General features: G+C 42.7%; 2 protein-coding genes across 4 annotated transcripts in view; one reads left to right on the plus strand and one right to left on the minus strand.

The window, feature by feature from the left end:
* Window positions 1-22,148, minus strand: part of prelid1a (PRELI domain containing 1a) — a 52,560-nt gene that overhangs the window by 13,545 nt on the left and 16,867 nt on the right. The window contains exon 1 of one of the 2 annotated variants that reach the window (XM_042343091.1): window positions 8,823-9,029. The exons of the other annotated variant lie outside the window; for it this stretch is intronic. The gene's annotated coding sequence lies outside the window, so the exon portion shown is untranslated. Of the gene's footprint in view, window positions 1-8,822; window positions 9,030-22,148 lie in introns of those variants that run through there. 2 annotated transcript variants of the gene reach the window in all.
* On the plus strand, window positions 9,143-21,685 carry LOC103186308 (HAUS augmin-like complex, subunit 3). 2 transcript variants are annotated; one of them, XM_042343083.1, is made up of 5 exons: window positions 9,143-9,277; window positions 14,169-15,170; window positions 16,151-16,584; window positions 17,894-18,119; window positions 20,810-21,685. In XM_042343083.1, exons 2-5 carry the CDS (start codon window positions 14,256-14,258, stop codon window positions 21,041-21,043), a joined length of 1,809 nt encoding a protein of 602 aa, XP_042199017.1. In that variant the 5' UTR covers window positions 9,143-9,277; window positions 14,169-14,255; the 3' UTR covers window positions 21,044-21,685. The 2 variants fall into 2 exon arrangements, with proteins under 2 accessions (XP_042199017.1, XP_007903424.1); XM_007905233.2 differs by lacking the exon at window positions 9,143-9,277 and adding an exon at window positions 9,472-9,719.

Here is a 22,148-nt window from a genome sequence, read left to right on the forward strand (position 1 = left end):
TTTCTTAGCCACAAAAGGGACTAGCATATTGTTTGGTGTTAAAGCTCAGGAAATGATTCTGCATAGTAACTCACAGATTGACGTCATCTCAAAATATAAATAGAAAATATTTCATTAACAGCAGCCTATCAAGTCATTTCTGGGAAAACTTCACCAAATGAAATAACACTCGCCTTGAAGGTTTTTTGTGAAGCTGGTTCATACCCTGTGGTTATTTGACACAAATCTTGTGTGACAGACACATTTATTAAACTAGTTTGGTTTAATAAACCAAATTGATTTTAAATGTAATCTAGATTTTCATTAAATCCATTGTGATCTAAATAACACATATTATATTTCTATGAATGTGTTCTTTCTTCCTTTTGATTCTCTTTCCCTCATCTACATTTTGTTTTTGAGGAGCAAAATGGCCTATTTTCTGCACTCAATGTCATCATCCAGCACTCCCAGAACTTAAAGCTGACAGGAACACACACTGATCGCACCGTATGACATCCCATTTCCAACAACACCACTAACCCCATTTCCAACAACACCACTAAACAACTTGGCACTTGTAAAGTGCCTTAAACATAAAATATCTCAAAAGATTTTATGACAGAATTGATATGAAATGGGAGTGAATTTTTAAAATATATACAGGCAACGTCAAAGACGGGTTTTAAAGAGTTTTAAAGTCAGGGGTGGAAGGCACAGGGTGAAGGGGCAGGTTGAGCTTATGAAGGGTGAACAAGAGAGTCCAAAGAGGAGTGCTGGAGAAATCTAGTATTCAGGAAAGCATGGGTGCAAGTTCTCGCTGAGGAGAGGGTGAGGTAGGGACATGAAGAGGCATAAGAACATAAGAATTTGCTAGGCAGAAGAACACCAAGGTCCATCCAGTTCGCCTTCCACCATCCTGGCAATCACATGACACGTGTCCTAAACTATACACTGTATCCTGAGATATTATTTCCTAACAGGAATCTATCTAATTTGCTCTGGAGAGAAATCACCACTTTCTGCGTCCACAGTCTGCCTGGGTAGCCTGTTCTATACTCACTTACTGAAGTAGTGTTTCCGCAGATTTGTTCTGAATTTACCCTCCTTCAATTGCAGGCTGTGTCCTCTGGTTCTACTTTCATTACAAGATAAAACAGCTTATCATGATCTACGTTATCTATTCCCTTTAGAATCTTAAAGACTGTAATCATATGGCCCCTCAACCTGATCATATCACCACTCAACCTTTCATCTCCAGAACCTTCCAAGCAAAGTTCTGAAGACGGAGGACTACTCGCAACAGAGTGGAGAGTTTGTGAACCTGTTTCACATAAGACCATTAAAGGCAGCAGACAAAATAGCCTTTCATGTAATCTGTTTACGGTGGATTTTCACTGAGGTCCCACACTTGACAGATTAGTGTATTAACCGACCATTACCATGTATTCTTTATTATTTATTATTTTAACCTTTCATCCCTTAATGGATAGGATGCTCTTTAGACCCTTCTTTTATGTAACATAGGTAACAAGCACCACCATTTCAACTTGTACTAAAAGATAATTTTCCCATCTGTATGTGGTACATATAATTTATTAGATTGCTATAAAATCTACAGTTTTATACACAATTTTGTGACAAGCAAGTCTGGTGATGTACCTTACAATTGTGCTTTTGCTGGTTGATATAACAGTAGTAGTACAACCAATACATCAGATTTTACTTATTGTACTTGCTTTTGATATTATGTAGCTTAAGAATTTTGAACTAACCCATTGTATAGTAATTTGTTTAGTAGATATAACTCCTTGAAAATATAGCTAAATATAAACTACACATTATTTACAAAAATGAAAGCACTGTAAGGAGCAAGTTACAGCACAATGTTCATTTACTGAATGCATTGGTTAACTAGCAAATTAGCCAACAACCTTGCATAGTTAACATGCTCTTTCTAATTATTAAATGCAATTTAATGCATGTGGGAGTGAACTCAAAAGAATAAGGAAATTCACCACAGACTGGAAGTGATCCTGAAAAAAATTCTTAGTAAATATAATTTCCCCCCACCCCCCAAACAAATTGTTCAATAGTCACATAGATAGTGGAGTCCTGGAGTATATTAGAGAAAAGTGATCTGCCAATCGACTAACAACTGGGTTCCTATTTACTGGCAAGTAAACAGAGGCACTTGGAGTAAGGAAACTTACCTAAGGCTTTTGGCCTACTCAGGAATGGAACCCGGTTCCTCTTGTTTGCGAGGCTAACCAATACGGGGAACAGGCCTCTACAAGATTTGAGATGATTATCAGTTCATCAATTGGTGCTGATTTCAATCTCAGACCCATTGGAAAGGTGGCAGGACAGTATTCTGATCCTCTGATTCACCCAATTGAAATTGCTCCCTTCCCAGGAGGGTTGCCTAATAATAATAATCCTTGCATTTGATATAGCGCTTTTCACGTCGGGAGGACGTCCCAAAGCGCTTCACAGGGTGAACGCGGCAGCCAATTGCGCACAGCAATGTCCCACAAACAGTCGTAGATTGAAAATGACCAATTTATTATTGTTTTTTTGTTTTGGAGGGATTATTATTAGGCGTGTGGAGTAAGGAAACTTGTCCAAGGTTTCGCCCTCTGCCTGGAATTGAACTCAGGTCTCTCACTTGCAAAACGAGTGCTCTAACCACTGAGCTACAGGACTCCACTAAGCAAAGATACATTTGTTTTCAAAATAAAACAAAAACAGAGAATAAAATAAAACACTTGTAATGCAAAAATCTGGAGAACTACTACTTACTATTGGCTACATAATATTAAAGAAAGAAAAAAAAATTCAATGGGGGAGTGGAGTGTCCTTTCACCAGGGCTGTTGCCTTGGAGCTGAGCCAATGCAGGGAGCTGTGTCTGCAAATTGCAGCTCCTTTGCCGACAGAACCAGTTTCCCCATTGGCATGTGATAGTATATGCCCCAAGAAAACATGTACTGTACCTCTAAAGAGGCAAGGACTACAATTTGAATGCTTATTTGAAGAAATATATGTTAAAACCATTACCCAATGGTCCCCCCTACAACAAAGCTACCTGGACTGTCCAAGCACTCTGAGACACACTTTTTAAATCACAAGCTCCAGAGTAATATTTCTTGTCTTTACTCAAGTATCCTTACTCTTTTCCGAATGTAAAAGAGCATGCTCGACATCCGAGGCTGAAATTTTACCTAGCCTGCAAGACCATTTTATCTTTACATTTAAAAATCGCATAGAATTGTGGAAAAATTCTTAATTCAGTCTTAATTTAAATACTGTGTTTTCACAGATCATAAAAATAAAGAGCTTCAAATACAAGACTGAATTTGAGAATTTGCCCTAGATGAGATAAAATTGTGGACCTCAGGTATTAAGATTCTGCTAATGCTGCTCTGCAGATGGAAAATGAAGCTGGTTTGGGCTGTTATGCACGGAATTTCCTTCCATTAGCAAAGAAGTGTTGGCTATTTGTGCCTGAACTCACTATGTGAGCATTGATCCACATCCTAACTTTAATGTTATTCCATTTATTTTCAGCAATTTGTCCTAGTTACTCTTTCAAAACTTTTTATAGTTCCCTATTCTATAATTGGTGCTAGTATTTTGTTCCACATCTCTATCATCCTTATATTAAAAAAAATTAAACAACAAACTGCATTCATACAGCACTTTTCACGTCGGGAGCATGTCCCAAGGATTCAGGAGGGAAGTGAAGGCGCAGTCAAAGAGGAAGGTCTTGAGACCTTCAATTTCAAATTCAATTTCTTGTGCACAAATTGGCTGCCTCGTTGGCCCACAAAACGTATAGTCACTGCACAGTACATCCTGTGAAGCCCTTTTGGACGTCCCCCGATATGAAAGGAGCTGCATCAAAGGTGAGGATTGCACGATCTCTTGTGCTCAAGAGTAACCAATTTAATTGAACTTTCATAGTTACATGGAAACAGAATGTATAATTGCTATAAAAATGCTTTATTCTGATTTAATTAACTTTAAGATCAAAGTATAAAAGGTGTTTTTATAATATTATTTACTGCCAGAATAGCAGAATACAAAAACAACAAAAAAATACACCAGTATGTCACAGTATACTGTATTTATACAGGATTTAGGCTATGATGCCTACAGTACAAAGAGCAATTTGGTGTCCTGACAGATGAGGACAGCCTTTGTGTGGCCCCAGCTTTGCAGATGAACAGCTGCTGTTGACAGCTTTTGTGTCCTTGCATATGCGGTTACTGTGATGCTGTTAAGCCATGAAGTGCTATACAGTACACAACAACTTCATGGATTATTCAGTACCTGTACAGAAACAAAACTACCTACAATTATGTTTTTAAAGTCAGCCAGGTGTCTTGACACAGGTGGAAAACCACTGTCATGTTTAAGAGCCTCCAAATCAAATACTCAGGATTCCCCATTTGTCTGGTATGGACAGACACTCTCCCCAGAGGGAACCGCCCTGATTACCAAATCCCAAAGAGTTTAGGTGCAGGTTGTTGTTGGGAATTACTGCAGTTTAATCAGCGAAAATCATGCAGCTTGTGTGCAGATGATTGACTCAATTCTAATATGCTATTGCCAAGAATGTCACCGTGGAACAAACTCAGTTCCCCTCTCTCATAACTCACCTGGTGCTTTAAGAGTATAAATGCAACATTAGAATTGTATTCACAATGTTGGACATCATGCCACAAAATAGACAGGTACAAAAAACAATTGCAATGTGGTTGTTTTAAATATAAAGGGCATGAACTTTAAAGATGATCAGATTTACTGAAGCTTTACAAGCTGGAAAGACTTAAGCTTTGTAGGCTAGAAAAAAAAGTAGCTTAAGATATAGACCATTAATGGTAATAAAGAAGAACAAAAACTCGGGTTTATACAGTATTTCAAAGTAAGACTAGAAAATACAAATGTATATTAAACACATTTAGAATCAGGAAAATACTTCTTTACTCAGAGGGATAACGATTTTGAGCAAGTTATAGTCAACAATAACAACTTGCATTTATATAGTGCCCCTTACACAGGGTAGCATCCCAGAGCCCTTAGCAGGGACGGAGCACGACTCCGAGCTGGGGGAAATGACCCTAGGCACAGTCAAAAAAGCAAGATCTTCAGGCACGATCTGAAGATGGGGAAGTAAGGGGCAAGGCGGAAGGATAGAGGAAGAGTGTTCCAGAGTTTCGGGACGTAGTGCCCGAAAGCCCAGCCATCGATGATGAAACGGAGGGCATGAGGGATGTGCAGGAGGCCGGAGCCAGTCGAGTGGAGGCAGTGGGTTATGGAGTAAGCAGGTTGGAGAGGTAGGGAAGTGCCAGGGCATAAAGGGATTTGAAAATGAGTGGGAGGATCTTGAAATCGATCTGTTCGGCAATAGGGAGCCAGTGTAGTATGGCTAGAAATAGTGTGACAGGAGTATGGAGTTTAGTAATAATAATAATAATAATAATCCTTGCATTTGATATAGCGCTTTTCACGTCAGGAGGACGTCCCAAAGCGCTTCACAGAACACACTGTAAAGTGAATTGACTGTATATTTGTGGGCAAACGCGGCAGCCAATAGCGCACAGCAATGTCCCACAAACAGTCGTGGATTGAAAATGACCAATTTATTATTGTTTTTTTTGGAGGGATTATTATTAGGCTCTGTGTGGAGTAAGGAAACTTGCCCAAGGTTTCGCCCTCTGCCTGGAATTGAACTCAGGTCTCTCGCTTGCAAAGCGAGTGCTCTAACCACTGAGCTACAGGACTCCACGTCCTATGGGCGAGTATGGGCGAGTATGCGGGCGGTGGAGTTTTGGGATCAGTTGGATCTTGTGGATGGTGGAGCTGGGGAAACTGGAGAGGAGGGCATTTGAAAAGTCGAGTCGGGAGGTAACAAACGCATGGACGAGTGTTCGGCTGTGTCTGGGATAAGGTACTGTCGGAGGCGGGCACTATGGTGGAGATGGAGGAAAGGGGTCCTGGTCAGGGACTGGATGTGGGGAAGGAAGGACAGCTGTTGGTTGAACCCGATGTCTAAGTTACGCATTGGTTTGGTGAGTCTGAGAGCTAAGCTGGGGAGGTTGAAGAAGTCATATTCGCAGAATAGAAGATGTTGACGGGAGCCAAGGAGTATTGCTTACATCTTGTCGACATTTAGTTGCAAGAAATTTGCCCTCATCCAGGCCTTAATCTTTGCCAGACAAGACGAGAGAACATTGGCGGACCTGGATTTGCAGTTGGAAGAGAAGTAAATTTGTGCGTCACCTGCACTCATGTGGAAGTTTACCCCGTACCTACGGATGACATCGCTGAGAGGGAGCATATAGATGAGGAAGAGGGGGCCAAGGATGGAGCCTTGTGTACATCTCAGGTGATTGGGTGGGGGCGGGAGGAGAAACTGTTTGAAGATACAAAGTGAAGGCGGTTTGTTAGACAGGCTAGTGCAGTGCCACTAAGGTGGATGAGGGAGGAGAGGCGGTGGAGGCGGATGGTGTCTTCAACTGTGTTGAACGCGGCAGAGAGATCCAGGAGGTTGAGGAGGCAGAGGGAACCCTGGTCACAGAGAGAGATGTCGTTTGTGACCTTGACTGTGAGCTATGGGCAGAGCAGAAACCAGACTGGAGGGACTCAAGGAGGGAGTTAAGGGAGAGGTGTGAGCAAACCTGCTTAGCAACAACGCATTCCAGAGGTTTGGCAAGGAAGGGCGGGTTGGAAATGGGACGGTAATTTGTAAGGTTGGAGGGGTTCAGGATGGGTTTTTTGAGTGACGACAGTGGTCAAATAGAGCTCAAAACATTGGAGCTATTCAAAATCTAATTAGATTACTGGTTGGGAAAGTTGATGTATTGGAAGGTACCTTAAAGCAGATGGGGGTTCCCAGACCTTTCATAAATTCATATAAAAAAGACTTACAAAATAAATTTCCACGCAGATTTGGAACTCTGAGTAGTTTGGTTTGGAAAACAAAGGTTTTCTTGTGTATCAACTCAACCAACTGACCAAAACAATAATAATACTTGCATTTGATATAGCATTTCAGAGGAATATGTGAAGGTCATGCTGTCTGCTATTCACTGTATTCACCTGCTTGATCTGTTCTATGTGCTTGTATTTAGTGAGTCACCTCACTTTCTTCTTCAGCAATTCCCTCAATTTAAGTCTAATTATCACAATGCTGCATAATATTGTAACGTATTAATCCTTATATTTTATATAGCACTTAGAATGTCAAAGGCTTAAAAGTGCTTTACAGGAAATTGCTATCAACGACAACAACTTGCATTTATATAGCGCCCAGTGTTACAGAACACTTCACAGTGGTGGAGTCTGACAACGAGTCAGGAGGTGACCATAGTCATAGTCAAATAGGAAGGTCTTCAGGTGCGACCTGAAGTTGGGGAAGGAAGGGGCTGGCGGAGGGCAAGGTGAAGAGTGTTCCAGAGTTTCGGGGCACAGTGGCTGAAGGTGCGGCAATCAATGGTGGACATGAGGGACATGCAGAAGGCCAGAGCCAGTAGAGCAGAGTCAGCGGGTTGTGGGTTAAGCAGGTTGAAGGCGTAGGGAGGTGCCAGGAATGAAGGGATTTGAAAAACAGGTGTGAGGATCTTGAAATCACTCCATTCAGTGATAGGGAGCCAGTGGAGCCTGGCTAGAACCGGTGTGATGGGGGTTTAGTACGGGTGAGTATTCGGGAGGCAGGGTTTTGGATCAGCTGGATCCTGTGCATGGTGTGGAGCTGGGAGATCGGCAAAGAGGACATTTGAGAAGTGGTGACGAGCAGATGGGGCCTCGGTTTAATGTCTCATCTGAAGGCAGCACGTCTGACAGTGCAAAACTCCCCCCAGCACTCCCCTGGAGTGTCAGCCGACTTCGATACTGTTGAGTTCAAAGTCCAAAAGTAGGGTTTGAACGCACAACTTTCCGACTTGACTCAGAGGAGAGAGTTCTAACCAACTGAGGCCAGGGCGATATAGTATACAGAGTTAATAATGTCCACAATCATCCTTGCATTTGACATAGCGCCTTATCACGTTGTCTAAAAGTCTCAGTGAAAGTACTTCACGGGATATACTGTAAAGAGGAGGGATGGTGTATTTTGTGGACGAAACGCAGCAACCAGTTTGCGCGCAGCAATGTCCCACAAGCAGCCCAAGGATGGAGTGATTAACCAATTTTATTTGGGTGGGGGGGGAAGGGGGGTTGAGAATAGATAAATAGTTGGCCAGGACACCTGGAGAAGGGCACTGAGAAGGTGAACGAGGAGAAAGTACAGTCCTCTGCGGAACGAACGATCTGTTCCTCTCCTCCTTTTAAAGAGCAGCTCCTTTGTGGAGTCTTGTAGCGTACTGGTTGCAGGCGCTCACCTCCCGGGTCCGATTCCAGGGCACGGGCGAAACCTCGGGCAGGTTTCCTTACCCCACGCGCCCGTTGACCCAGCGGCTCGGTGCGAACCTGCCGCGCCAGTTGACCGGCGGATGGCTTTTCCGGGGGCAATTAATGGCTCGGGGACGCCGCTCGGCGTGGAGGGCGCTATACAAGTGCAAGTCGCCGTTAAAAGGTGCCGTCGCCGAACCCAGGACGGTTTGTGGGGGACACCGCCGGTGCGCGAGGGGCGCACCCACACAGAAAAAAAACCCCCACTGTCCGCTGTCGTCCGCGAAGCGCTTGGAGACGTCTTGGAAGACATGATAAGGCGCTCTATCACAGGGGCAGTGCTGCTGCTGTCTGGAGGTCAGGGCGCCACACGGTTGACCTACAGACGAGTGACACCGCCTCCCAACTGAACTCAGAGAGGGAGAGAGAAAAAAAATTTAAAACTCACCAAAGCCATAGCCGCTCGGCTCTCTCTCTCTCGCTCTCTCTCTCTCTCTCTCTCTCTCCTCGCTGTCCCGTCCCCCCTCCCACCAGCGCCGGGAATGGATTCCCACTTCCCTTTCCTAACCGTCTTGAAGCCGCGAGCTGTCGCCATGCGTTTTAAATAGGAGGGGCGGCGGCGAGTCCCAGTTCTCTCCTCCTCCTCCTCCCACCGCCGCCGCCGCCGCTGTGAGTCACACCATCCGCCGCTCCGGCCATCCGGGGGCCGCCGGAAATCAAACACGCGTTTGTAGCCCAAAGTCCAGCGGTGACTCGCCCCAAAAATAGCCCCAATATGATGGGGTCCCGATGCCTCTACGCGAAGTGGCTGTGGAGTTTTGGGGGTTTGTGCTCTTTTCTTTTTGTTGAAACGGTCGTAAGAAAAGGCATTGGGGGAGGAGCGAGAAGACGACGTTTTAGAGGGTACGGTTTTATTGTGTTTTTGACCCCCACCCGCCGGGTCAGAAAAGAAAGCGCCCAAAGTGGGCGTGAAAGCCGCCCAATCCGGCAACGTTGGGTCACCAGCTCTTCGCGGCCGTTAGGGGGCGCGCTGTGGAGACTCCGGTCCTCCGAGGTGACGTCTCAAATCACGTGTGTGTGTGTGTGTGTGTGTGGTGGGGGGGGAGGGGACGGGGACCGGCGGATGAGGAAGTGCCCTCTTGTCCAGAACGCCGCTGAACTTGTCGTTGGCGGCGCTTCACTATTTGAAATGAGCCGTCGGTTGGTGGGAGAATAAGAGAGGGAACCGCTCGCGCGTGTGCGCGGCCGCAGCTGTGACCGCGACACCGACAGCGTCAGGACCCAGAGGAGCTGTTAGTGACCGCGCCTCGGGCTGTCTGTGGGGAGAGGAGAGGGTCGGCACCAGGTACTCACTCACTCACTCGCTCAGTCACTGCTCCCATTTCATTTTCACTGCGGACCTTTTTTATTTGTTTTATTTGGCTCTTCAGCGGAGGCTCTGTGACCTGTCGCGTGCGGCTCGGGGCCGCCGACCACTCCACACGGCGCCGTTTTTATTTCCTCTTAAATAAGTGGCAGTTAACGGTCTGAGATTTTGGCCTCTCCCCGGTTTGGTTTTTGGGGCCTTCACTCTTCTCCTCTGTGTGTGTGTCTGTGTCTGTCTGTGTGTGTGTGTGTGTGTGTGTCTCTGTGTGTGTCTGTCTCTGTGTGTCTCTGCCTCTGTGTGTGTCTGTCTCTCTGTCTGTGTGTGTGTGTCTCTGTGTGTGTGTGTCTCTGTGTGTGTCTGTCTCTCTGTGTCTGTGTGTGTGTGTGTCTCTGTGTGTGTCTGTCTCTCTGTGTCTGTGTGTGTGTGTGTCTCTGTGTGTGTCTGTCTCTCTGTGTCTGTGTGTGTGTGTGTCTCTGTGTGTGTCTGTGTGTGTGTGTGTGTGTGTCTCTGTGTGTGTCTGTCTCTGTGTGTCTCTGCCTCTGTGTGTGTCTGTCTCTCTGTCTGTGTGTGTGTGTCTCTGTGTGTGTGTGTCTCTGTGTGTGTCTGTGTCTCTGTGTCTGTGTGTGTGTGTGTCTCTGTGTGTGTCTGTCTCTCTGTGTCTGTGTGTGTGTGTGTGTGTGTGTCTGTCTCTCTGTGTCTGTGTGTGTGTGTGTCTCTGTGTGTGTCTGTCTCTCTGTGTCTGTGTGTGTGTGTGTCTCTGTGTGTGTCTGTCTCTCTGTGTCTGTGTGTGTGTGTGTCTCTGTGTGTGTCTGTCTCTCTGTGTCTGTGTGTGTGTGTGTCTCTGTGTGTGTCTGTGTGTGTGTGTGTCTCTGTGTGTGTCTGTCTCTCTGTGTCTGTGTGTGTGTGTGTCTCTGTGTGTGTCTGTGTGTGTGTGTGTGTGTGTGTCTCTGTGTGTGTCTGTCTCTCTGTGTCTGTGTGTGTGTGTGTCTCTGTGTGTGTCTGTCTCTCTGTGTCTGTGTGTGTGTGTGTCTCTATGTGTGTCTGTGTGTGTGTGTGTCTCTGTGTGTGTGTCTCTGTGTCTGTGTGTGTGTGTGTCTCTGTGTGTGTCTGTGTGTGTGTGTGTCTCTGTGTGTGTCTGTCTCTCCGTGTCTGTGTGTGTGTGTCTCTCTCTGCCTCTGTGTGTGTCTGTCTCTGTGTGTCTGTGTGTGTGAGTGTGTGTGTGGCCTCCACTGGTGGTAAGTGGCTCCCGAGGTCGTCCTCTCACTGCAAATAAATAATCTTTGCGTTTCTCATAAAGTCGCAGTATCTGTAGTGAGTGTAATTTGTAAGGAAGCCAGGACACAATTCATTTTGTGCACAGTACGCTTCCCCCCCCTCCTTTTCGAAGACTAATTCCCCCCAAATAAAATTGGTCATTTGACGGATGTTGAGTTTATCTGGAGGCTGTCGGTCAGGACAAACAACCACTTGCCCTCATTTAGCTTCTTTCACATGTCAAAGCGCTTCCCAGAGGCAATATGGAAATTTGGGGCGAGGATTTCAGGAGAGTTATCATCCTTGTAGTTGGTAGTGCCTTGGGATTATTTATGTCCATCTGAACAGGGCCCATGGTTTAGCATCTCCTCCAACAACCCATCACACCTCAAGCACTACGTGCTCTGGGTGCAAAGTGGTGGAAATCGTTACTGGTCAGACGTAGCGGATGTGATTTGTGACTGGGATGAGGGTTGTCTCAGTACTGTGGGAAACCAACTTGTAGGGAATGATGGGAGAGAAAGAGTATAAGAAGCTGGGCCATCAAGACATCTTGGGAAAGGGGTCAAGGAGGGATGTGGTAGATTTTGTATGAGGGATGGCGAAGGGGGAAATGTGTTTGAAGGTGCGACGGAATGGGAGGACTGGAGGTGGAGCAAGCAGAGGCAGCTGAATAGATGTTATTAACTTTGGACACCAGAAAGTTCGCGACCGTATATTTGGTGCCAGAGATGAGGAGGGCAGGAGCGTGGGAAGGTTGGGAGGAGGTAGTCAGTGGTCGAGATGAGAAATGAGGACTTGGCTGAGCAGACAGAGAGATGGTGGGTGGCAAGATCTGGACCACATCAAAACTCACCATTTATGGATCGTTAAGCGATATTCGATTCTGGAACATAGGAACAGGACTGGGCCTTTGAGCCTGTTTTGCCATTTGATTAGATCATGGCTGATCTGTACCTCAACTCCATTTATCCGCCTTTGCTCCATATCGCTTGATACTCTTACCGAACAAAAATCTATCGACCTCGGTCTTGAAAATTTGAATTGATTCCAGCATCCATAGCCTTTTGGGGGAGAGAGTTCCAGATTTCCAATACCCTTTGTTTGAAAAAGTGCTTCCTGATTTCACTCCTAAATGGCCTAGATCTAGTTTTAAGATCATGTATGGTCTGATGCACAGACTTGGGACAGAGTATCAAGTGGCCTGGCAGAAATGGGAGACAATTTGGGATTGTTAATGACGAGATGAATTTGGAGGTGAGGTCGTGAATGAGGAGCTAGATTGATGGATACATTGACGTCAGGCAAGTGAGGAGAGAGAAATTCAGAGGACTTGAATTGAGGATGTTTGAGGGGAACAAGGTGCAGATAATTCTTTTTACTGCATTGTATTATTGGGCAATTTTCCCATTCCAATTGATTCATCTTCACAATATTGCAAGAAATGTGCATTTGTAATATTATTAAAGTTTGTTAGGCAGTAAGAAAAATGTTTTTGTATGTCTATGTGCAATTTGTAGAGTTGCTGTGGTACAAACTTGACATGAAATTGCACCTAAATGTTAATAACCTTAAATATATAAGTAAACTGCTGATAACTCGACACTGACTTAACTTGTCACTACCACTTAAGTTGCCATGCATAATAATAATAATAATCCCTCCAAAACCAAAAACAATAAGAAATTGGTCATTTTCAATCAACGACTGTTTGTGTGACATTGCTGTGCGCAATTGGCTGCCGTGTTCGCCCACAAATATACAGTCAATTCACTTTACAGTGTGTTCTGTGAAGCGCTTTGGGACGTCCTCCTGATGTGAAAAGCGCTATATCAAATGCAAGGATTATTATGCAGTCTATCCCGGCAAAATGTTAATAAAGGACTCTGCTTTACTTGTCATTGTACATCTAATGTAACTAGTCGCATTCTCGAAATTCTTGAAGTACTTAAACAATGTAAAATTGATCAGGTAACTTGTCCTATCAGATGGTGTCTTATATGACAGTGGCCTCCTGTGACTGCACTCGGCGGAGGTTTTGCATGCGTGCTCAGATGCATCGCAGTGGCCCCTAGTCTATTGGAGGGCTGCTCTGTGGCCTACTGCCCTATCCTGTGACAGCTCATGGCCCTCCAATATGCCAGAGGCCTCTGCGATGTATTTGAGCATTCTCACCCAACCTCCACCGGGTGCCTACACCAGTCACAGAGCCACTTTGTAGACCTATCCGTAACTTGCCACTCTGGATAACTTGCTGATGAGCTCTCTTCCCTCAGAGTGACGAGTTATCTGGAGTTTACTGTAGTCACAAACATTGTCTTAGCATTTTGCGGGCAATGTATCGCAGTCTGCTACAGTGTGCATTTCTCTTTTTTAAAAAAAACATTTAATCATGAAACTATTCAAAAATCGAAAGGCGATATGAGACTTGTCATTTTACAAAGTGTGCCTCACTATCTTTATTTTCTGAAAAGGAGCATTTAGCAGTCTTCTCTGTGATAAAGGTTACTGCTGCTGGCCAGAATTGTAGCTATTTTGAGTGTGTATACTCCAGTTGAGTTTCTTATCGAACAATGCTTAACTTTACAGAGGTCATGCATCTAGTGTTTTTTGCAAATTGCAAAAATTCTGTTGTGCTAAAATCTATGGAAACTTACCAATATTGCATTTCTATAATGGGTCTTTTTCCCGCCTGTTCTCTAACTCTACACTAGGAATAGGCAAATCAGTGGAATTTGAGTTTCATTTAGATTGGGTAATATCTCCAGATTTTAGTAAAGGATGAAGAAATTGGGTCTATATAGCATATTTGGACTATATTTTGAACTTACACACTGAGGAAATAGCACCCAACGTACAGCTTTTTTAAAAACTTTTGTGAATATTTTGTTTTACATCTTCTTTGGAAGAAATTATAATATGATAAAATACATTCTGTATATTCATCCAGGTTTCGGCACAATTTTAAAGCAACGTTTGACAGGATTCGTATGAATTAAAATCCAAGCTAAACATCAAATGAGTTATTTTAAGCTAACCATTCAGTGAATTTTAATGCCTCAGAGAAAGGTTATCCCGGTGAGCTTTGGTTTGATTTTAGGAATGCTTCTCTTTTGTACTATGTAAATACTTTTATGTTAACTCTTTATCGTTTCTGCTTTGGGATTAAAACAGATTTTCAGCATTCCACTGTGGTGCGATTGGATATTTTAAGACTCCCTTGGTCAGAGTCTTAAAATAAATCATAGTTTGATTACCACCATGAGCGGTGGGAAGATATTTGTAGAAACACTAAAGAAAATTGGTGAGCCTAAAGCAACTCATCTGGATGGGGAAGATTTTGATTGGTTGTTTGACAGCGGAGATAAAAAGACATTTCTGGAATGGTTCTGCAAAGGTATAAATGAACAGAATGTGTTAACCACAGAAGAAGTGGATGAATTTGAAAAACTTAAAAAATCTGGGAAATCTCTATTTGATCAGAAAGCCTTAGATCCAATCTTGCAGACGTATCCTAAAGAATCTGATTCAAAATATGGTGACCTGGCAGAAATATCAGGTGAGGAATTAGAAGAAGAAGTAAAAACATTACAGTCACTTCGAAATCTTAAAATCCAGAGACGAAATAAGCAGCAATTAATGACTTCAGCAATCCATCTTGTACCACTGAAGGATGAAAAGGATGAAAGTACCAAACTGTTAATAGAGACACAGGAGCAATTGTCTGCTGAGAATGCCAAATTAAATGCTATTCTGTTGAAAATCATTGAAGGGGTGCAGCAGTTGACTGTTTTGTACTCAAATATTGGATCAGAAATGAAAGCAGGCCAGCCTAAAGTCTTTCTGTCACAACTTCTATTGAACAATTATCTGCAAAAGGAAGAACAATGCACAGCAGCTCTCACAGCCTACACAAAGAAGCAATTTTTTGAAGGCATAGTGGAGCTGGTCGAGAGTTCGGATGTGGACAAATTTCAGCTGGTGGATTTAAGTTGTCAAACATTGCTGGAAGAGAGTAATGAGGTACGCAGGGAATATCAGCAACAGATGACCAGACTCCAAGCAGCATACACAAGTGGCAAGCGCCAGTTAATTCTGGCAAAAGCCAAAGAGCAAAGCACCAAAGCTGGTGTTCAGTATGCGGAGAAGATTTTCTCTCTAATACAAAAGAGAAAGGTAGGTCATTTTTTAAAATAATAATATTGTAGCTGGTTATTTTGGGATGGGCACAGTATCTGTGAAGATTTTGTAACTTAATTTGCCTATAAATGCCTGATAAATACTATTGTCTCTTGAATGTTATTCCATGAAACCGCTCTTCTGGTTGTTTCTTCCGAGGCACCTATTTCAAATGAATATTATTAGGAAACTAGGAAAAAATTTACGTAACACCAATACCTGTGGCAGTGCATTTGTTGACTATTGTGAACAACATCATTCGAACTAGATAAGCAACAATAACTGCTACTTATCTAGTGGTGTTTATGTAAGGTAATGTTTAAAAAATGCTTTTTGGAGACTGAGTAGGGGCGCTGAGCACAGAGTGAGGAGATAAAAGGGAGTAGGGGAGATTACCAAAGATGTAGTCAAAGAGGTTGGTTCGTAGAAGGGTTGTCGAAGCAAAAGAGAGGATGCTTATATACCCTCCTCATCCCAGAGCCTCTAACTCTACTCATGGCTACTCATCACAAATGAGTTGCTTGTATTTAGTTTATGTCCATAACAACATACATTTATATTTAATCTCATTCTGTGGAGTTCTGTGGGATAATTTATGTGCACTAACTTAATATAAGCACTATATGAATTTAAATAATTTTCTCACTTTTGCGCCCCCTCACCCTGCCACTGGCACACTTAAGGTTGCTTATTTTGGTAAGTAAATAATGCTTTCAGATACACCAAATAAACAGACAAAATGTGCACAGCTTCAGGGATTTAAAATCTGTTTTAGAACAGACACCAACTCCCACAGGGGGCAATCAACAGTTGGAACGAGTTACAAAGAAGGTGGTTGGATGGTTGAGGCCAGGACACAGGACTTATAGTATTTTAAAACAGCTTGACACTGTTATAGGAAGCTAATAGGATTCTGGAAGTATGGTCCTTCTTGCAGTCTTTTTGATGTTTAACTTTGTAATTTTTTTAAAAAATAGGTGAATGATGGAGAAAAAGAAACCCAAAGCGAAGGTGTTAAATGCCTGAAAGAGATAAGCTGCCAAGTGGAACAGCTGATTAATAAAGAACTGCCCGACTTGATTGTTGAGAATGCACAACTCTTAAATATGCCTGTAGTAAAAGGCAATTTTGACCTTCAGGTGACTCGACAAGACTATTACACCTCTAAGCAGGATGAAGTAGCTCGCCAGCTGATCAGACAGAAAACCCGTTTTGAACTACTTCAGCTAGGATATGAAATGGAGTCACGAAGTCACAGAGATATCCATTGTGTGCTTGAAAACCTTACTCAGGAGCTTGAGCGGATCAGGAATGAGCTTGCCCAATGTTTGAAGGTACTGTCTGATCAGTGTCTCGTGCAAAGCAACAGACAGCGGAACATCATTGATTCAAGAGATACTTCTGCTATCAGGTAACATTAAGGTTAACATTCTGGAATAGAAATGTAATTGACACCTTTGTTGCATGTACTGTATTTTTAAATGATATACATATATTATATATATTGTATGAAATATAAGTCATTCCCTTATATTGTTGGATTACTGTAATGTCATTGGCGCATGTGTCATACACATACCATTAATAAATGGTAGTCTTGTGGGTCATTGAGTTGCTGCCAATGTCACTTCCTGTCACTGGTCGTGTTTGCTAGTAATGTTGGTGGCGACCAATCAACCAGAAGTTGAATTTTTATTTAGTGTGGGGGGTGGGGGGGTCCGCTGGTTGCACTTTCTTTTGAAGCAGGTTAGCATTTTATGGACCCTAATTTATAACCCAGGTTCTGCTGTGCTTCTAAATGCAGCAATGAAGCAATAAATACATTAGATTACTAATATGCTGTCACATTATTCCCCTTAAAGTTGCTTATCTTGCAACAGTAAGTGAATTCATCCTCTAAGGAATTATATTGAGTAAAACTCAGATTCCTTTTGTTTCCTGCCTTGAAGAAGGTTAATGGAGGAGAGGTGCTTCTCTTAACACTGGGAGGGGAGAATACATGGCATAATTTTTAGACTCATCAGGAATTGAAAATAATAATCATAAAAATCCTTGCATTTGATCCAGCGCCTTATGTCATTGAAATGTCTCAAAGCGCTTCACAGAATGTGCTACAAAGTGGAGTGACTTGTATTTTGTGGGCGAATCTCGGCAGCCAATTTGTACACAGTTTCCCACAGACGGCCATGGGGTGAGTGACCAATTTTATTTTGGGGATTTTCAGACAGGATGCTGAGGAAAACTCCCGTGCCATGGAATTTTACCTGAACAGTCAGATCGGTTTAATGTCTCATCTGAAGGATGGCGACCCTAGAAATTCTCTTCTCTCCTACAAAGTGAAAGGCACAGCAAATTCTCAATTCAATACTTCCAACAATTCAAATTTAGCAGATTAATAGGGACAGCAATTTTATTCAGCCACCTTAGTGAGCTATTAGAGAATAAATTAAAAAGGACAAATTAGTCTTAATTCCCTAGATAAAATTCCACTTTTTCTAAGGGATTGTTGCCCAGCAATTGCAAAAATCCTTAATTATTGTGTGCTATGTTTACATGAAATCCAGCTCCAGTATTTTGCTCTTTCCCTTTTTTCATCTTGCTTTTTCAAAGCACACCCAAACAAACACTAGTCAACAAAATAGGAAAAATGAATGCTCCATGGCTGCGGTTTAATCTCTTTAGAGCACTTTTGAAATGTGATTTTTGTTTTCTTACTTCAGACTGTGTCAGATTTTGGATGGAGACAACAGAGAACAGCTATTTAGAACTTATGATCACTTGGAAGAACAAGGCAAAATGTTACAGAATGAAGCTGCCTCATTGCGGTACCAGTTGGAGAAGAACAGAAGTGATGAATCCTATCTACGGTCTTCCTTGGAATCAGATATAGAGCGACTTCGTTGTGTGATGTATTCTGGGCCAAAGCAGCTTTTACTTCATTCTGAGGTACACAAATTATATTTTTAGTCTATTTAAAAATTGTGTTAAAGTTTACACTTCTGAGTATAGTGACATTAATGTTTAAACCGTAGATGGCTGAAGCTTTTTACAATGGGGGGTGGGGAATGAATTTGGCCAAGCAATACTTCAATCATTCTCAGCGCTAGGCATCGTCGGGCTCAATGTCCTCCAAATCATCAACAAGCCAACAGCATCCACTGTTGCTTACGGCCTGGACAGGAATGGCAGGAGGGAGAGGATCATCTTTGACTTGGGTAGCAGCACTTTTAACAAATCTACCCTTGCCATCGTTGACAATGGTGGAAGCTTTTTACTTCCACCATCGTTACGATTTGTATTACTCGATCTTAGTTATGATTATAATAATATTAAAGTTTCATGGAATGCTGGGCCAAAAATAAATTAAGTTTAATATTTGTTACGTTAGGATGCTGTGAACAGCAACAAATTAATAATAATCCTTGCATTTGTTTATATAGGGGCGTCCTCCCAACGTGAAAGGTGCTATACAAATGTAATTTTGTTGTTTCATGTTGGGAGGAAATACTTCCCTCCCCTCCATGTTGTCATTGGGGCGGGGGGGCACTAGCCATTGATTTTCCCTTTAGATATCTTATATCGATTTGATAATGTTGTAGCTAGAGGCACTTGGCCTCAGGGAGGCTCAAGGAGAGGAGCCTGCCCCTTATTGGCTATCGTAGATGTCACACATCAGGGAGGTAGGCTCTGGGCTGGTCTGAGTTGTCCCCAGGTCCACCAGCACTTGCAAATTCTTGCAAGTAAAATCTTATCTATTTTTAATGAAGTACTGTATTATGGGTTTATTTAAACATAGAATTTTATTAACTAAAATAGTTTATCATAGAATCATACAATATTACAGCACAGAAGGAGGCGATTTGGCCCTTGGTCCTTGGGGTACCTCGCTCTCACCTGGTTACCTGCGGGATACTTCACTCCAAAAGCCGCTGAAACCTTGGTCCATGCCTTTGTCACCTCTCGGCTGGAGATTATTCAGATGCCCTCCTCGCCGGTCTCCCCTCCACTGCCATTCATAAAATCCAGGTCATCCAAAACTCTGCCGCCCGCATTCTTACCCGCACCAAACTCCGCTCCCTGATTACCCCAGTCCTTGCCAGACTGCACTGGCTGCCTGTCCCAGAGAGGATCGATTTCAAGATCCTCACTCTTGTCTTCAAATCCCTCCACTCCTCTGCACCCCCTACCTCTCTGACCTCCTCTCTCCTCACAACAGTCCCCGTTGCCTTTGCTCCACCGGGTCTGTCCTGCTCCTTGTCTCCGAATCCTCCGCTCCACCATCGGCGGCCGTGCCTTCAGCCACTATACCCCAAGGCTCTGGAACTCCCTTCCTCACTCCCTTCGTCTCACCCCCTCTCTTCCTATTTTCAGGTCTTGGCTGAAGATCTTTCTTTTCGACCACGCCTCTGGTCACCTTCCTCCCCCTGGCTCGGCCCCGGGATCCGTTACTGAGAAGCGCTCTGAGATGCCGTCCGGCGTGGAGGGCGCTATATAAACCCAAGTTGTTGTTGCCCTTGCCAGCTCTTTGGAAGAGCTACCCAATCAGTCCCACTCCCCTGCTCTTTCCCCATAGCTTGCAAATATTTCCTCTTCAAGTATCTATCCAATTCCCTTTTGAAAGTTGTTATTGAATCTGTTTCCACCACCCTTTCATGCAGTGCATTCCAATTTAGTTCAGATATTTATTCCTCGCTCTTTTTACATGCTGGTTTTATACTATGTGTTTCACCGCTAACTTTAATAATTTTGGATCAAATTATTGTGATAAGTGCAATAAATTAAGGTTGAGTAATGCAAATCATGCTGGAGTCCTACGTAAGGAATAATTTTGGAATCATCTTGACATTTTGATTTGAGATAGTATAATTCTACAGTAGTCCAGGAGCTTTCAAGATTATATTTCAAACTGTTTGAGAGTCAACCTTGCAGTTGTATAAACTTACCCTGGTACAGCATGGTTTCAGTTATTGTAAGGATTATGGATCTGCTGCATACTGAAATGCTACACATGTGTGGCTTTCAGCGCTGATGAACTAGCTCATATATTGATGAACGACTGGACCATGTCCCCCCTCCCTCGCTCCATTTCATCTGGCTCACCTGCTCCCTCCATAACCTGTAAATGTTATGTTTGGTCTTTGGAAGGGAAACACAAAAATGTTGCTTACCAAGCAGATGCAGGAGGCCTCCTGGTATCTGGCAGTGCCCAACAACCTCTGGAAACCTCTGAGAATGGTTGCCAGCTTCCTGAGTACATGCATACAGGTACAATGAGGCAATTCTTGAGGGTTGCTCCAGTGTTGTATCAAGGACATTGTTGTGATGATGGTTGGAGAGTTGGCAACATTTGCATCATAAGATGTTATATAATAGAGCCCAGTCTCATGAAATGAGCCTCTGCTTCAGTTACTAGGGAATGACGTGAAAGGCGCTATACAAATGTAATTTGTTGTATCCATAATGTAAATTTCCACTAATTTGCCTCAACCAGACAAGAGAAACTATACGTCTTTCCTATATTGGGGTGACCAAAACTGGACACAGTATTCTAACTGGTCTTACTATTTATTAATTAGTTTAGCATTACCTCTTTTGTATTCTAATCTCCACATGCATGTATTTCTTTTGTCTTGTAGAATCTGTCAGGCTCCTTCCAAAAATTGGAAAGCCAATTGCAGAAAGTCACCCAGATCCTTATGGATATTGACAGTGAAATCAAGCCAAAGCGTCAGATTTTGGAGAGCAACTTGCATCTTCAACATGAGAGAAATCTTTATATCCATTTCTTTCAAAATCCTGACAAACTGAAGGAAATCGTGGAGGGTCTGGAGAAAGAAGCTGAAGCTAATGCCATTGGATTAAAAAGTTGATGTGTAACCTCTAAGAAGAAACAATGATGGTGGAAAATGTACATAAAGCTTTTTGTATAATTATCTGGAGCTGAATAACTGATCAGAGCACAGTTACAGCTTTTGTTTCAAAATCATCAAAATTCATGTATTACAAAAAGTTGAATTGTAATTTGTCAGATACATCAACTGATGAAAGAAAAAATTAAGGAAATGTAAATGGAGCCTTTGTATTCTCACATTTGTCAATGTTTGTACGATGTTTCTATCCTTATGGTATTTGTATTTATCTTTGGATTTTGTAGAGAATAAAATCCAGATCTGTTCTACAATAGATTTGCACTTAGTGAATTGAAATAAAGCCACAGATTTTTATTGTGCTAAATACAATATACAATACAAAATGACATTTGTATAGCACCTTTCATGTCAGGAGGGAGTCCTAAGGTGCTGGTGTTTATGTGGTGAGGATTAATCTCAAAGGAGCAGACAAGTTCTAATCCATTTGGTCTTTTTTAGTGAAATCCACGATCTCCTTGTCTCTCACTCTAAAGTCAGGAACGTCCTTATTGGACAAGCAATGGGAATCTTACAATTGCATTTGTACTGATAAGATGTGTGGGTTTATCTAGTTTACATAAAGAAATAAAGAAGTGTTTTTGATGCTGTCTAAAGTCCTGGTTTCTTCCAGCCTGCATCTGTGTATTCCGACCAAGTGACACTTTGTGGGACAGCAGAAACCATTGGAGAAGTGGAGCTTTGGTGTGAATATGCAATTGGATATTTATCATCAAGCAATTGTTTAACTTTAAGGAGAGTAGTGTTCAGGTGATAAACTCTCACTTGTATGACAACTGGAAGTGGGCCATTTAGCTCTACTCTGGCATTTTATAAATGTATGTTAATGCTTACCTTTCTAATTCCATTTCCTAAATTTTCTTCCATCGTCCAAGTATCTATCTCCATCTTAAATAACCCAATACTTCCTCTGGACTTGTCAGAGCTATTTCCACATTCTCACATCCCTTATGTGAAGAAAATATTTCTGTATTTGTTTTGATTTTGTTCCCTCATTCTAGATTTATCTAGTAAAATGAGGAATGGTTTCCTATTAACCTTGTTAATC

Source organism: Callorhinchus milii, unplaced genomic scaffold, assembly GCF_018977255.1.
Source record: "Callorhinchus milii isolate IMCB2004 unplaced genomic scaffold, IMCB_Cmil_1.0 Scaffold1, whole genome shotgun sequence".
NCBI lineage: Eukaryota > Metazoa > Chordata > Chondrichthyes > Chimaeriformes > Callorhinchidae > Callorhinchus > Callorhinchus milii.

What these genes read in the sequence shown, in the direction of transcription:
- LOC103186308 (XM_042343083.1), top strand. Translation starts at nt 14,256, where the DNA reads ATGAGCGGTGGGAAGATATTTGTAGAAACACTAAAGAAAATTGGTGAG. An exon ending in AGAGATACTTCTGCTATCAG is followed by an intron (nt 16,585 to 17,893) that starts GTAACATTAAGG and finishes TTCTTACTTCAG; the next exon opens with ACTGTGTCAGATTTTGGATG. An exon ending in AGCTTTTACTTCATTCTGAG is followed by an intron (nt 18,120 to 20,809) that starts GTACACAAATTA and finishes TTTGTCTTGTAG; the next exon opens with AATCTGTCAGGCTCCTTCCA.